Source organism: Heloderma suspectum, chromosome 1, assembly GCF_057233095.1.
Source record: "Heloderma suspectum isolate Gila_16-S chromosome 1, 16-S_ref, whole genome shotgun sequence".
Taxonomy (NCBI): Eukaryota; Metazoa; Chordata; class Lepidosauria; order Squamata; family Helodermatidae; genus Heloderma; species Heloderma suspectum.
In genome coordinates, this window is record NC_139458.1 from 303,639,493 (window position 1) to 303,656,863 (window position 17,371).

Consider the following 17,371-nt stretch of genomic DNA (forward strand, 5'->3'; position numbering starts at 1 on the left):
TTTGCAAGTTATTCCTGTATACCACTCTTTCAAATGTTGCTAGCATTGTTTAGTCTTCAATCCATTGCATTATAGGCAGTGAGCTTTTATCTTTCCAGTATCATAATATCAGTCTTTTAGCAACCTGAAGGGTGCTAAAGATCCATTTACGTTGACTAGGTATCACATTCCAAAAACGAGAAAGTAATTTAAGAGAACGTTTGCATCAGTAAATATAAAAGAGCTTTCCAATACAAAATTTATCCGTATAATAACTTCCTCCCCAAAGGAGGCAACTATTGGGCATTTCTAAAACATATGAGTAAGAGAAGCATTGACTGCATTACATCTCCAACAACTGGCCAAATTTGACAAGCCTTTATTAAAGAGATGTTGTGGCATCCAACAGACCCAAAGCAAAAGTTTTTGCTGAACAAGACGTAATGGAAGATCTACAGAGATATCCGATTCAGACGACAAAACGGTGGTCCATTGATTAAACAAAATAGGACATTCCAATTCCCTATTCCATTCCTGCTGTAAACCACATGTATCAGATTTGTTCATTGATAATAAGTATTTATAAACATGAATTGTAGGTTGATATATCTGGTCAGCTTCAATAAGTATTCCCAGTAATGAAGGAGACTCCGAAGCAGTAAAAACAGTAGGACAGAATCTAGATACTAACAAATGTTTCAATTGCAAATACTGCCATTTCCACTGTAGCAGGCAAACCAAATTTATCTTGCAAAGTTTTAAACAGCAAAAAATCATCAACCCCTACTCATTGATCCAGGGTAAAGATCATCTTATCTGTCCAGGTCTGCCATAAAAACATTTTCTTTCCAATTCTTAAATCTGGATTTCCCCATAAAGTCAATTTGGCATGGGAAAATCGATCAAAGTGTAATTGGCATGACATTATACGCCACACATCTCTGACTGCCATAATTGTGGGAGGAGCTCTGTTTGTCTTAATGTACCAAGAACCTAATGCCATCCATTTAAAGAGAGGTTCCAGACAAGAAGATTCCAACACTGACCAAAGTGGAAAATCAAATCTGAGTGGAAAAGACCAAAATTTGGTACATGTCAGCAAATAAGCCCGATGGTATGTAGCTAGATCCGGAAAACTGAACCTACATCATGAGAAACGCCGGGTTGGATGAATCACAGGTCGGAATTAAGATTGCTAGGAGAATTATCAACCACCTCAGATACGAAGACGATACCACCCTAATCGCAGAAAGCGAAGAAGATCTAAAGAGCCTCTTGTTGAGGGTGAAAGTGGAGAGTGCAAAAGCTGGTTTGAAACTCAACATCAAAAAAACGAAGATCATGGCATCTGGCCCCATCACTTCCTGGCATATAGAAGGGGAAGAAATGGAAGCAGTGACAGATTTTACTTTCTTGGACTCCAAGATCAACGCAGACGGTGACTGTAGCCATGAAATTAAACGACACTTGCCCCTTGGGAGGAAAGCTATGGCAAACCTAGACAGCATAGTCAGAAGCAGAGACATCACCTTGCCGACAAAGGTCCATCTAATCAAAGCTATGGTTTTCCCAATAGTAATGTATAGCTGTGAGAGCTGGACTACAAGGAAGGCTGAGCGCTGAAGAATTGATGCTTTCGAACTGTGGTGCTGGAGAAGACTCTTACAAGTCTCCTGGACTGCAAGGAGGTCAAATCAGTCCATCCTAAAGGAAATCAACCCTGCGTGCTCATTGGAAGGACAGATACTGAAGCTGAAGCTCAAATATTTTGGCCACCTAACGCGAAGAGAAAACTTTCTGGAAAAGACCCTGATGCTGGGAAAGACTGAAGGCAAAAGGAGAAGGGGATGGCAGAGGATGAGATGGCTAGATAGCATCACCGATGCAATGAATATGGACTTGAGCACGCTCCAGGAGAGAGCGCAGGACAGGAAGGCCTGGCATGCTATGGTCCATGGGGTCACGAAGAGTCGGACATGACTGAACGACTGGACAACAACAACAACAAAAACGGAGACAGAGGATTTCAATTTTTTTTTAAGTAAATATTTATGAAAAATAGCGATTCTTACAGAAGTTATGCACACTCACAGAAACAGCTGGGTACCGGAATTACAGTTGTCAGTATAGAATTATCTTCGTAATTTTCAGGGCGGAAAAAAAGAGGAGAATTCCGGGGGCTTGTGAATGGTGGAACGGAGCACTGGCTCAAAACTGCGGAAGTCAAGTGGCATGGAAGGTACACAATTTGTACACCCCTAGTTGGAAGGGACCTTGGAGGTCCATATAGGCTCCTGTTCAGTGCAGGAATCTTGCAACTACAACATCCCTGACAGATGGATGTCCACCCTCTGCTTAAATACCTCCATCGAAGAAGAGCCCACCACTTCCTGAAGAAGTCTGTTCCACTGTGAAACAGCTCTTACCATTATTGATTGAATCCTTCGATTTATACCTTGACTGAATTGATTTTTACCTGGCCCTCAAAGTGGCTGTCAAGAAAGGACTCCATTAGAAGTTCTCTGTTAACATTAAGCCAAAATCTGCTTCCTTGCAGTTTCCACCCGCTCTAGTCCCATCCTACATAGAAAATAAGCCTGCTCCATCTTCTATGAGCCAGGCTTTCAGATATTTGAAAGCAGCCATTATATCTCCCCCTAATCTTCTCTTCTACATGCTAAACATACACAGCTCTTTCAGGCATTCCTCACAGGACATATCAAAGCTTGTCACTTTAACTACTACACCACATCCACACCATAGATTTCTGTCTATGTCACAGTCTAATCTTTCAGATGAACCAAAAGGGCCCTCTTGATTACATTCTCTGTGTATGAAGAGAAGTTTCCATTTGTTTTAAAATACAGAGAAGGCAAGCAGTTTCTGAGCTGCATATTCTACATAGACCTCTCCTAGGGATGTATGAAAGTCACTTACCTGTGACGAAATTTGATTTGCGGTAGGGGGAGGCGCTCCGTCCCTCCCCCCGAAATTCTGGCTGGGGGGGAGGTGCCCCGTCCCTCCCGCCGCAAATCCTGCCAGCCGGGTCTGCAAATGGCGGTGGCCGTAGCCGCCGCCGTTTGCGTCCCTGCAGTCAGCCGTGATAGGCTACGTAAATGTTTATGTAGCCTATCACGGCTGAGTAAAAACAAAAACAAAAAATGCGCGTACGCGAATGGCGGCGCCCATGGGTGCCACCATTTGCGTACGCGCGTTTTTTTTTTAACTCAGCCGTGATAGGCTACGTAAACATTTACGTAGCCTATCACGTTGTTTGTTTGTTTTTTTTAAACTTGGAAATGGCGGCGGCGGCAGCCAGTCAGAAGACTGGCCGCCGCCGCCAAACTGCCACCGGAGCCGCCGCCGCCAGGGAGATTCGCCCAAGGTAAGTCCCGTCCCGGAGGGGGCGGGGGGCAGACCGTTTCGCCACCAATTTTGGGGGGCCGAATGCACTGGCATTCGGCCTCCCCGAGATTCGTGGCGAAATTCTCTGACATCCCTAGCCTTCCCCAACCTGGTGCCCCCCAGATGTGTTGGACTGGCTGGGGGATGCTGGGAGTTGTAGGCCAACACATCTGGAGGGCACCAAGTTGGGTAAGGCTGTTCTGATGCATGCCCCTTAAAGTAATAAAAAGAACAGGAACTTTGCTCAGGCGTGGATTACAACAGTTGCGATTTAAAAAAAAAAAAAAGGAAAGCTATCAACCAACAGTCCTGCCAGCCATCAGCAAAATTAAAAACGTTCTCCGCTGCATTTGCTGCTTCCAGAGGTACAAAAAGGATTAGCACGTAAATTGGTTCTTTACCCCATTAAGTGTCACACATAAGGAACAGAAATAATATCTCTTCCAGGCCAGAGAATGCAAACATGTCCAATTCAACAAAGAACAAGACAAGAAAATTAAAACCAGGCCCCAGAGATATCAACATTTTTATTCATCTAGGGCTCCTGCACTATATCTTTTTAACCAAGAGCTCTTCTAGATGGGACTTTTAAGGTGCTATCGGCTTGCTTTGTTAGTCAGATTTTTTGGACTTCCTGCACAACATCGTAGTCTCCTGCAGTCATCCCATGTTTCCCCTCCAATTCTCCCATATTTTTTCACATCAGGGAAAATCTGTTGATTATTTTCTGGTGCACCACGATCTGCAAAAATACAGTGGTGTGGTTGCCTGATTTCAGGTGTTTTGTGGAGGTGTGGCTGTGTGACATGTAAGTTGATGTTGCTAGGGGTGTGTTTTCATGGCTTCACGCTGGCCAGACAGCTGCATTTCTCCCTCGCCCAAGAAGCTAATCATACCTCTTCTCACCGCTGCTGCTCTTTCCTTCATCCCCACCCCCCAACACACACTACTGTTTTAGAAGTGTGTGTGTGTATGTGTGTGTGTGTGTGTGTGTGTGTGTGTGGCAACTAGTAATATTTGTAAGGGGGGGGTTGCTGTTGTTGGTTCTTCTTTTCCGCAATTTCTCAATTATGGAAGTCCGAAAGTTCACAGCTGCACTTTTACTCCTGTATAAGTGCACATGGCCTCAGCTTAGGCATTCTGTGAGGAGAGGGATAAACCTTTCCCCCTCCCCGCCCAGCACACATTCCCCCACCCCCCTTGGGGCCAGGGTTAAAAAAGAAAATTACTAGAATGGATACTTCTTTTCCTTTGTTTAATCCCAGAATGTCAGGGGAAAAACTGGTGTGGGCTGGGGGAGGTTTAATTCTCTCCACTCTCAAAACACCATGGTCCCGATTGTAATCAGGGCAACATGCACTTATATGGGAGTAAAAGCACAGCAGTAAACCTTCGGATTTTCAGAACTGAACAAGTGAGAAATTCTGGAGAACAAACAACCCTGCCCTCGCTTCAGCACAAAGAACGTGGTGGGAGGGAGCAGCAAAGGGAAGGAAGTGCCTTGGCTACATCTCCACTTACTGGTGTGAACAGAAGGTTGCAGCATGTAGTGACAATTTCCCCCAACAGTGTGGGTAGTGCACAGAAATGCTGCTTGTACTTTACAGTGCAAGTCAAATGGTTTGTAGTGCTAGGAGTCCTCCATCTGGAAGAGCCCTTAAAAAAAAAAACCACAGAAGATGGTGCTGGGTTTATTGTCGATTAAACCTAAACCAATCATTACAAGGGTTGCCACTACGTTTCTCTAGAGCGGGGATGGGGGTGGGGGACAGGACAGAACCTCTTTGAGCATCTCTACACCAGCCTAAAATCCCACATTTAAAACAGGGCTTTCTGCTTCTGTTTTAAACGCAGGATCACAATGGACTCCTTTTACACATGCTTCTTTTTCTCCCTTCCCTTTCCCCCTCCTTCTCCCCTTTCCATCTGTTTCATTGGTCTCACTCCTCTTCTTGCGGCTTTTCCTTTTTCACGGAGGGAGCTGAAGCGGAACACACGTAGGATAATTTGATAGCTCATTATCTCCGATCTATTTAAAAACAGAATAATGGTCATTTATTCGTGAACCCTGGAGGTTCACGATGTTGTCTGAAGGGCCTGCAAACTTCCATGTGTGAGCAATCCCAATAGTAGGATAAAAGCTCCATGTGAAGAAGCCTTTTCAGCCCAAGGATGAATTCAGTTTCGGAGAAGCTCCTGGGGATCGCATTCCGGGGGGGGGGGGAGGGAGACAAAAGGGGTGGGGCAAAAGGGGCAAGGCCAAAAAACACCCAAAATCCCAGCATATTGTAGGTTAAAGCTCTTCCTGCCAGTAACTAAGCCTTCGGAGAGGCATTTCAGCCTTTTAGAAGGGGGGGGGGGAAACCACACAAAACCTGGGAAACCAGCAAAAGATCAGTGGTTGGAGGAAAGGGGGTGGGGGTTGCTTGGAGACCCCCAGAGGGTCAGATTGGGACCCCTGGGCCTGCGCTTGTGCACCCCTGGCCTACAGACTCAAAGCCAGAAGAGAAATAGGTTTTATTGGACTAAGTTGAGAGGTCATCCAAACATTGGTAATTTTTTGTTGTGTTGAGGGTGGGTGTTGAGCATCAGAAACAACATAGGTCTAAGAATACAGCCCTTTGATCCACATGACCTTTCTATCTTGAGCAGTTTCAGGTCTGATTTATTGGGTTTCCCTATGTCACAGCACTAAAAATACACTGCAAAAACCTAGTTGTTGTTGTTGTTGTTGTTCAGTCGTTAAGTCGTGTCCGACTCTTCATGACCCCATGGACCACAGCATGCCAGACCTTCCTGTCCTGCGCTCTCTCCCGGAGTGTGCTCAAGTTCATATTCATTGCATCGGTGATGCTATCTAGCCATCTCATCCTCTGCCGTCCCCTTCTCCTTTTGCCTTCAGTCTTTCCCAGCATCAGGGTCTTTTCCAGTTAGTCTTCTCTTCGCATTAGGTGGCCAAAATATTTGAGCTTCAGCTTCAGTATCTGTCCTTCCAATGAGCAGTCAGGGTTAATTTCCTTTAGGATTGACTGATTTGACCTCCTTGCAGTCCAGGGGACTCGTAAGAGTCTTCTCCAGCACCACAGTGCGAATGCATCAATTCTTCAGTGCTCAGCCTTCCTTGTAGTCCAGCTCTCACAGCCATACATTACTACTGGGAAAACCATAGCTTTGATTAGACGAACCTTTGTTAGCAAGGTGATGTCTCTGCTTCTGACTATGCTGTCTAGGTTTGCCATAGCTTTCCTCCCAAGGAGCAAGCGTCTTTTAATTTCATGGCTACAGTCACCGTCTGCGTTGATCTTGTAGCCCAAGAAAATAAAATCTGTCACTGCTTCCATTTCTTCCCCTTCTATATGCCAGGAAGTGATGGGGCCAGATGCCATGATCTTCGTTTTTTTAGTGTTGAGTTTCAAACCAGCTTTTGCACTCTCCACTTTCACCCTCAACAAGAGGATCTTGAGATCCTCTTCGCTCTCTGCCATTAGGGTGGTATCATCTGCGTATCTGAAGTAGTTGATAATTCTCCTGGCAATCTTAATTCCGACCTATGATTCCTCCAACCCGGCATTTCTTATGATATAAAATTTAACTTTACATATAAGTTAAATAAACAGGGCAACAATATACAGCCTTGTCATGCTCCTTTCCCAATTTTGAACCAATCAGTGTCGTGCTCCTTTCCCAATTTTGAACCAATCAGTTGTTCCATGTCCGGTTCTTACTGTTGCTTCTTGTCCCTCATACAGGTTTCACAGGAGACAGGTAAGGTGGTCTGGTACTCCCATCTCTTTAAGAATTTGCCACAGTTCGTTGTGATGCACACAATCAAAGGCTTTAGTGCAGTCAATGAAGCAGAAATAGACGTTGCAAAAACCTAGGCACCACTGCTAAAAAGTAATACAGTTACATGACTGACCGTGATGTGGATTTTTGAGTGATGTACAGGTAGCAAAATTTAAGATCCAACCCCTGCCCCATGGCTGTGAAATTGGTGTGTGTGTGCTGTGATTGTGCACTCAATAGCTCAAGAGAAGAAAAGCCTCTAAGGTATCAGGGCTGATAGAAACAGCAAAGTGGAGTAGGGAAGCTGATTAAAAAAGGCCAACTTGACATGGTGATCCATTCCAAGCACCTATCAAGAAGGCTCACAGCTTCTTCCCTTGAGGCTCAAGAGGAACCTTAAACTCACCAGCCAGCCAATTTCACCATTGTTGTTCAGCTTAGCAGATATCAGTTGCATTTTGCCACTGAAAGAAAAGCAGAGCTCCAACAATAGATGTGTTGTTGTTTGAAGGAGGGGGGCCAAACACAGGGTCTCTTCACACCTAACATTTTATCCCACTACAAACCGGTCCTTTTGATTCTGGTTCCTTTCCGGGATTTAGACTGGCCCTGTATACAGGCATCTCTCATAGCGCTTCCTTTTCATGGCTGGGTGGAGCTGCACAGAAACCAGGACAGAAGGTGGCTGCTGGACCCTTGCCCCCTCCCCTCCACTGATTACTGGTTCCTGTAACATGCTTGATGGTTTTTATTTATTTATTATTATTTATTATTGCATTTATATCCCACCTTTTTTCCTCTTGCAAGGAACCCAAGGCGGCTTACATTATCCTCCTCCTCTCCATTTTATCCTCACAACAACAACCCTGTGAGGTGGGTTGGGCTGAGAGTCTGTGACTGGCCCAAAGTCGCCCAGTGAGCTTCCATGGCCAACTGGGGGCTAGAACCCGGATCTCTCAGCTCCCAGTCCAACACTCTTGCCACTACACCACTCCTCCGCAGCAGGAGGGAAGTTGGAAGCCCTTCTAGTGACCAGGATAGTGCGCTATGGGAACTGGTCCCCTGCCCCCCTCCTTCCTCCAACTTTGTGGCAAGGGAGAGAGAGTCTTCTCAGGGGCTTACCCCACCACCCTGTGCTGTTGTTGCTCTTCCCCCTTATTCTGGCTTCCCAATGACCCTACAAGGTGGGCTAGAAGAGATAGCTGGCTTGCTTAACAATTGTACAAATGTTTTTAAAGGCATGAATGCAAGTCCATTCAATGGCTGTATGCACGTACATGCCAACCCTGTGCAAATGTCTGCCCCACCTTCTTCCATGCCATCCTAGATGGTTGTCACTCAGAAGACCTTGTGGAAGTGATTGCAGTGGTTTGTTGTAGGTGGGAGGGAGTACTATGGAAAACCACCTCAGCATTACTGCCTTATCTAAAACAACTCCACACACACAAAAGAAACCATTAAAAATGACAATTCCAAGCTCTGCATGATGAATTTATTCAGGGGAGGAGAAAATGCACTTTTACTACCCATTGAAATCCTAACTGTCAAACCTTTCTCCTGCGTGGCTGAGAATGGAGACTCCCTAGCCACCCTGGGAGGAAAAAAGCCCATTAAACTGGTGAGCAAAAGGGAGAAGAAGCAGTCAGTGAAGTCAATGGGAGGGGGAGGTTCCAAGTAAATGCATTGAAGGGGATGGGGGCCTTAAGACTGCTACTCTAAGTAGACTTACAATGCACTCCTATGCATGCCTACTCAGAAGCAAGCCACACAGATTTCAATGACATCCCAGGAAAGGGTCAGGAGTGTTTATGAAGCCACAACCTGAGTTCCACTTCACAATACGATCTACAAGTCAGTTCAGCGAAACTCCATCTTTTAATGTAGATTTTCTTCCTGTTGCAGTTAGAACTGACACTGGCCTCTAAACAGTTTGAGGATTGTAGCAGTAAAACAGAAGGTTTGTGGAGAAAGAGAAAACATCCCTGTGCCCTTTTAGAAACAAGTCCAGCCTTACAGCCAATGAGTTTACTCAGAAGTAAGCATTGCTGTGTTCAGGGGGATCTTGGAGAAGCATTTGGGATGGTTAACCACTTTACAACTCAAGCGCCCATAGTGGAATGGGAGAGAGGAAGAAACGGTCACTGGAAGCATGGTCAGTGACCTGCCCCTACCCTCCTTCGATCTGTTGTCATGACAATGCTATTCAACACTGCCCAGCAACACCCCCAAGCACACACAAAGCAAGACAAAGTGCTGAAGCAGAAATACACAGGGAGGAAATGGCAATTTCAATCGCAAGCACAGAAAATGCCAGGTTTTCCCCGTTCTCAGATAACACGGGAAGAGGGAGGGGAAGTTGTGAGATAGCAGCAAGAGAGCAGCATTGTCTTTTAAAGCTGCCCGGAAAACCAGTGATTGAAGAAGAATGATCATTCTAAAAAACCAAGGTGTGAAGGTGGCCACAGTCTGAGGGGAGTTCAAGAAATGAATGGATGTATTTTTCATGGCTTAAATTTTTAAAAGGAAAGCTAACGCACAGAGGTGCTTCGTGAGGCACAGAGGTTTGGTACAAAACTGAAAAGCAATTTTATTTTTGTTTAAGTTAAAATCAAACCACTAGTTTGAAAGGCTAGCTTGCCAGGGATAAAGGCGTCATCTTATTTACTGTATGTTTATGGGAAGTGTATCTTCACATTCTAATTAATACAAATTGAATTGGCAACAAAATGATGCAGTATACATCCACAGCCCCTAAGAGGAGTGCACCTGTAATAAGAACCTTGAGTGCTGTTCAAAGTTCTCAGGTAGTGAGGGTGGGAGATAGTTTCAGGAAGAGAGAAGGGAAAGCATACTCTTTTTCTTTCCCATCTCCAAGGACTTCCCCTGGTATGCTATATAACATTAGTGGATTCAGGTTTGGGGCTGTCCCCCAATCCTAATCCCACCCCTTCTAGGATACTTTTATAAAATGTTTGAACCCCCGCAATTCTATCAAAATTCCCTCTTTTTAAATGACTGCTTCAACCCATATGAACCTACTCAGATTTTAAGATGTTCTTCCCAAGCCCTGGTCTCCGGGCTTCCACTGAATCAGATTTGTTTCGGGAGAACCAGGGCCTTTTCCCAGACCTTGGAGCTCCCTCCCTAGAGAAATCTGGCAAGCTCCCTCTCTCTATGAGCTTAAGCATACATTGAAAACACATTTATTTAGGAGGGCCTTTTATGATTGGTTTTAATCTGGATTTGCTGGCATGATATTTAAGACTTTTTAGCTAAGATGTTGCATTTTTTATTGATTATGTGAGTTTTTATTGTTTTACATTTTTGTAAGCGGTCTTGTAAGTTTTCCTTAAAAACGGAATGTAATTATATAATAAAATAAAAATCTCTCCCACCCTTCACTTTTCTCTTTTTCCCTCCTCAGCACAACATACCACACAACCTGGAGGCTCACGGATTCTTGCTGGGCTATGTGAGTGTGGGTGTGTGGGGGGGTATCAAATATTATTTTTCTTTATTAATTTAGGAATTTCTGCATTTTTAGAGAGTCCCTCAAATATGAAGAAACCACTATCTTATTTTTGAGTGACCGCATCCCATTCCCAAACTGATAGGCATTCAACAATCTGAGTTTACTATCTGAGGGAATTATGCATAAGTACACACAGGGCTAGCCTTACCATTAAGCAGAGGGAGGGCAGCACACTATTATATATGTTATTATTATTGGATTTTTACTGCCAGAGAAGGGGAGAGGCGCTTGTGATATTTTCTGCATCAGGTGCCAAAATAATGTGGTTGGTCTTGGGTGTTATGTTATGTTACACTTAATTTCTATGCTGCCTTCCAGGCAAAAGGCCTCCAAAGCGGCTCAGAAAAAATATACAAATACAATATTCAAACAATACACTAAATACAAGTTTAAAGCAGAAATATCCCCAAAACTATTTAAAACTAAAACAAGAACAAAAACAACCTTGAAGCTTGAACACAATTTCTTCCTGTTCGAAAGCAAAAACCCATCAGTAAAAATGCCAAAGGAAAGCTGGAATAATCCCCAGCTCCTTATAAGGTTTCCCAGGATTGAACCCTGAACCAGAGCCTCCCAAGCTCCTGCTTCAGCCTTGCTTATAGGGTCTCGGGGGGGCGGGGGGGCTGGATCAGGTGGAATAGCTCACTCTCAGCTTAACGATGCACTTTGACTGGGAAGGGACCGAAAGGGGGCAGTAGTTGCTCCTCCATTTCAGGCAGCAAATTGTCTTCAGCTGACCTTGCATACACCCACAAAACATGCACACTGAAAAAAGATACTGACAACGTCATACTGATCATATATGGCTAAGCATGGACGAAAGTCCGTTACCTGGTCCCGCAGCTATTTTCAATGGGGGGGAGGCGCTCCGTTTCTCCCCCCGAAATTCTTGGCTGGGGAGGAGGCGCCCCGCCCCTCCCAGCCGAAATTCAGGCCGGGGGGGAGCACCCCGTCTCCCCGGCCGCGAAATAGAAAAGTAAATTGGGGGGGGAAACGTGATAGGCTACGTAACGATTTACGTAGCCTCTCACGGCTAGATTTTCAAAGTCAGCCGTGATAGGCTACGTAAATCTTTACGTAGCCTATCACGGCTGACTTTGGGGGGAAAAAAAAACCCGTACGCAAATAGCGTTGCCCTTATTTTCGCCGTAGTCTACGTAAATCTTTACGTAGACTACCCGTGCCCAAATAAGGAATGCAAATGGCGGCGCCCATGGGCGCCGCCATTTACATACGGGTGTTGTTGTTGTTTTTTTCAAAGTCAGCCGTGATAGGCTACGTAAAGATTTACGTAGCCTATCACGGCTGACTTTGAAAATCTAGCCGTGATAGGCTACGTAAATCGTTACATAGCCTATCACGTTTTGTTTGTTTTTTTTCCACTTTACTGGGAAATGGCGGCAGCCGGTCGGAAGACTGGCCGCCGCCCCCGCCGCCGAAACGCCGCCGGGACCCGCCGCCGAGAGGGACATTCGACAGAGTTAAGTCCCATCCCGGGGGGGGCGGGGGGGCGGAGAATGTCCCCAACAATTTCGGGGGGCCGAATGCATTGGCATTCGGCCTCCCGGAGATTCGTGGAGAAATTCTCTGACATGCCTATAATATGGCCAAACAAAGGTGGAGTCAGGAAAACAAATAGGCAGAAAAGGAAAATAGTAAAGAAGCCCATATTCCTTAATATGTGCAAGTACTGAAGCAATTAAATTCTTAGCTGTTCTATCCTCAATTAAAAGCATCATATTATTATATTTTATTATACTTTTATTATAAATTAACAGCATCACACTATTGTTATAATTTTGACCAAATATTACGATGGCAGTGATATACTTTACTTTCTTTATCTAATTTCAAAGTTAGATGAAATAAAATGTTTTGGAAGTAGATCTCACTGGTGTCAGGGTGGACACTGAGCCCATAGAATCCCAGAGTAGTTCTGATTCTGAGGAAGAGGAGTCACTCCTGGGAGAGGAGCGCGCTCCTCTTTCCCAGGGCCAACAGCTGACAGAGATTCCTCCCACCAGCATTCCTAGCTTAGATAGCAGTCCTGGGAGTGACAGAGCGCGGGAAGCAGACTTGATGGACGCATGACACCGACGCAGAGAGCGGCGCCAAATGGAGGGCGCAGAAAGAAGGCGTAGTGCCCGGTTGGCGCGCAAACAACGGCTGCGCCCAGAGGATCCAAGGGAAAAGGGGAGGGACTCTCCCTAGTCCTTAAGTTCAGGGGTCTGCCAGTAATTCCCTTTCAAACGGGGACCAACTGTTCCAACATAGGGCATAGGTACTCTGCTGCTCATATCTAGTTGCTAACAGTAGAGTTGTTAAGTTGTACAAGAGGAATAAAGCTTTGAAAAGAATCCATTTGTCTGTGTCTGGACTTGGCTACTGGATTAAACTGAGAGAGGCCTCCAAGTAGCCCTTGACAACTGGCTTGAATAGAAGATGAACTGTTGGAACAACATTCCATGTTAAAGAAACTCCAGCAATAAAGAACATAAACAACTATTTTATAAAAGATACATGTACAGCTGGTACTTACTCCTTCCTTCTGTTTTTAACGCAGGGATGGTAAAGAACTTTAATAGCTTTCCGAATCTCTGAAAACCTTGAATTGGACAACGTATCATGTTCAAGCAATGTAAAAACATTACTGGATGCCAAGTTTCCTGAAGATTCCATCAACAGTGTGTCAGAATTCAGTAGCCACATCTGTGAATAAGAGACAATCCTATAAGTTGCATTTAAAAAAATAGGGCCCAATCCACATATTCCTTTTCTATGCTGAGTTCTGGTCTACTTTTTTGCATGCAGGAAAAAAAGTGGGGGGAAGGCACGTCTATGCACATGGAGTTAAAGACAAATAAAACACTGACGTCTAGGAGCCCCCAAATTACGATTTACAACCTACCTCTTACCCAGAAGTAAGTCCCACTGAGTTCAATGGGACTTCCTCTCTAGTAGTGTGTTTAGAATTGCAGCCTTACATCCCGAATTGAGTGAACTGCCCATGCAAACAACTTTCTTCTACGAAGAAAGACAAATTTCTGCAAGTACATGATGTTCCATAGCAAATGAGGAGGAAACCCCGATTTCACTTGCAGTGGGATTGTGGCCGGAATTTTAAGCACATCTTAACATTTCTATTGGAACACACTTCTAGTGCAGTCCTAGACACATCTACCAACCCCTTGAAGACTAAGGGCTGCACCCAACTGTGTCCATCTGCCAATGGAATGGGCACTGCTGGCAGAATGGATCCCTTTTACCCTCTACCGCTCCTCCCCCAATATGTGGAAGAGGCTGGGTGACCCTCCAAAGCAGACTGGGGCATGATGCAATGTGGGGGTGATGCAAGAGGAGAGGAGAGGAGGGGAGGGGAAATTCCCAGTTGTATGGAGCTGTAGCTCACACAGTACAATCCTATGCATATTTGCTCCGAAGGAAGACTTACTCCCAGGTAAGCATGTATAGGATTACATTCTATGAATACTGGAAAGATTAAAATAAGCCTGCTTAGCAAAGGTGGCAGGCTAAAGATATTGATAGGGATGTGTGAGAATTTTATCTGGTTTATTTTTGGAAAGCATCATACCAAAATGTCTTCATGAATGAGATGGAAAGAACCTGACATTTTAACATACTGATTGTGGGAGAAAGCGAAACTGACTGATTTTTCCGTCTTGGCTGAGTGCCTAGCTCATCCTTCCCCAACATGGTGCCCTCCAGCACTACAACTCACATCAGCCCCAGCCAGCATAACCAAGGGTCATGGATGATGGGGACTGTAGTCCAAAACTGCTGGAGAGCAACACATTGGGGAAGGCTATCTTTGCTCTTAAAAATGTGGGTTTGAATCCCTGTGTATTCAACTTTGTTTGTTTGTTTATTTATTACATTTATATGCTGCCTTTTTTCCTCTTGCAAGGAACCCAAGGTGGCTTACATGGTCCTCCTCGTCTCTATTTTATCCTCACAACAACCCTGTGAGGTAGGTTAGGCTGTGAGTCAGTGACTGGCCCAAAGTCACCCCATGAGCTTCATGGCTGAGTAGGGACTAGAAGCCGGATGTCCTGAGTCCCAGTGCAACACTATAACCACTTCAGTACACTGGCACACCACACTGGTTTGTGGGGCTGAATTAGAGTTGCCACCTCTTTCTGCTGACAGGCTCCCCATCTTTAACAGCAGCTACATGACAGGCAGATACAACACGGTCCTCTCCAAGCTGGGAATAGCTGCATCTACTGAATTTGGCCAGTGCCGGTGGGTGAGAATTACATTTGGTTTGGTTTTTATAAAAACTTACTGAATTTGTTGTGAACTGCCCAGAGAGCTTGAGCTATTGGGCAGTACAGAAATATAATAAATAAATAAATAAATTCATGAATTTTTCCATAAATGGGACAAAGAATCTGAGATTTTAAAAACTACATGTGGAAGAAAGCAAAACAAATGCATTTGTCTACCCTTGGCTATCAAACAGAGTGCAGATAGTTGGAGTTACATCACTGGATAACTTTGTACAAAAAAAGTTATAGATCTGTGACTTACCAAGATGTAGACTGTCCCATCAGTCCCCTGTATGCTGAATCTAAATGTGCTTCTAGCAGAAGATAGTTCTACAAGGCACTGGGCTATAACACTCTGTATAAAAGGAGACCTGTTTTGGAAAAGAAAAGACTGTTTCATATAATGAATTCACAACTGTCATGGTTGGCAAAAACGAATGAGCACATAAAAGGAAAATGTCAGGCCAATCCACATTGAAAGAAGAGATGTTTGCATTTCCTAGTGGCATCTCTACCAGTGGAAACTGCCCTTCCCCTCCAATCCTGCAAAACTCTTTAGTAGGGCTTTGGGCAATAGCAGCAGAAGCGAAAAAAGTAAAAAATAAAAAATAAAGACAGGGGAAAGGTGAGTGATGAGTGCTTTTCAACAGACCCTGTGGGATAAAGCTGGCTCTGCAAAAGTAATCTATTATATTTAAAATGGAGCATTATTAATTGTACCACTGTCCAGAAACAAAAGCAGCTGACTTCTTTTAGTGGAGTAAGAAATCTGCTCTCCTCACCTCTCCATTCTCATCCTTCTTCCACGATAGCGAAAACATTTTCTCCTGACCACATAATAAACTGCCATACCTAATCTAATCTTGTACTAGGACTCAGGAAGTCTAAGGCAAGGGCTTTAGATTACGGAAAACAACTGCCAACATCTTATTATGGGAGCCTGCTGTGTGCACCTGCCAGGCCCACAGCATGAGAGAAGCCAGACCCCCGCTCTCCCACAGAGTTTATGCCGCCCTCAGAATGAGCTTCACTGAATCTTATGAACATAAACCTACGATGGCTCCCCCCAGTGTGCCCATATTCTCTTCCATCGCTACTTTTCTGATGGACAACATATGCTGAAGAATCTTTTTTTTCCTACACCTCCATAAGACAAAGACTAATCTGTCATACAATAATAACAATGCAAGGTGGTCGCAGAATGCTGTGGTAGCCACAGCATATGTGCATTTGCCTACGCTTCTAACTGGTTTGCCTGAAATGTTTTATTTAAAAGAGATCCTCCAGTTAAAAAGTAGAAAGCTTTAACAGAAGCAGAGAGCAGCATAGGCTAGAAAAAGATGGCTAGATATCAGCTTGTAATTGGCAATTATATGTTTTGTGGCAGAAATTAATTAAAGCAACATTAAGTTTGCATAATTTGCCGCTGATTAGCCCTAAGCCTTGCTACAAGAGCAAATGAATGCTCAGGTTGGGGATTATTAATTCTGTTGTAAGCATATCACAAACAGTGATGTCACAAGGACACTGCAAAGATATTAAGAGGGCTTTCAAAGGCAGACTAACTAGTGTGAATGTTTGGGGGTGGCAATCCATAAAAATAAAGCATGGATGATTCCAATAAGACTGTGGATTCGGCTTTTCAATGCATTCTCTTTATTATATTGCATGTGCAATGCAACTTAAAGGGTGGGCAGCGTGTAGATCTGCATCTACCAGTAGATCTCTGGATTATTTGAGTCGATTGGCAAGGATTTCTGACTGTCTCAATTGTCTAATAATGGCAACAATAAAACGAGATCACCTCAAATTTGTGCTGCTGAAATGAAGGAAACTGGAGGGGGGGGAGGGGGTGATGAGGAGGAGTGCATTTTTATGTAGAAGGACTGAGAGCTCAAGTTCAGTTCTCATACTCAGAACAAATTCCTGGGCTCAGAATTCTTTAATTCTAAGTGTTGTTTGTACCAGTCCCCCGTTGATCGATCTCAGGGTTGTAGCCAAAAACAAAGTCTGCTTACCAGGGCTGTACAAGAATTATAATGAAGGAATTACAGTGGCTAAGCATGCTACCTGAAGATGTAGGGTCCAGGTTTACAAGAACCAATCATTCTGATTCAACAAGAGGAAACATATATGCAAAAGGGATGCCTTGATCATCAGAAGTCCAATGTAAGAATTTCAACAGCATGCAAACAATCTGTCAGAACCTTTCCAATACCACCCATTCACAGCTGTGTAGAACAGCCTTCCCCAATGTGGCACCTTGCAGATACATTGGACTACAACTCCCCATCACTCCCAGCAAGCATGCCCATTGACCCTGCTGGTGGGGGATGATGGGAACAGTAGTCCAACACATCTGGAAGGCGTCACATTGGGG

At 44.4% G+C, this 17,371-nt stretch overlaps 1 protein-coding gene across 4 annotated transcripts in view; it reads right to left on the bottom strand.

The window, feature by feature from the left end:
* Positions 1-17,371, bottom strand: part of UBE3D (ubiquitin protein ligase E3D) — a 101,669-nt gene that overhangs the window by 65,454 nt on the left and 18,844 nt on the right. For all 4 annotated transcript variants that reach the window (XM_084827015.1, XM_084827013.1, XM_084827014.1 and 1 more), the window contains exons 7-8: positions 15,254-15,362; positions 13,242-13,411 (exon numbers count right to left, since the gene is read on the bottom strand). In XM_084827015.1, the coding sequence (XP_084683141.1) occupies positions 13,242-13,411; positions 15,254-15,362 (279 nt within the window). The remainder of the gene's footprint in view (positions 1-13,241; positions 13,412-15,253; positions 15,363-17,371) is intronic.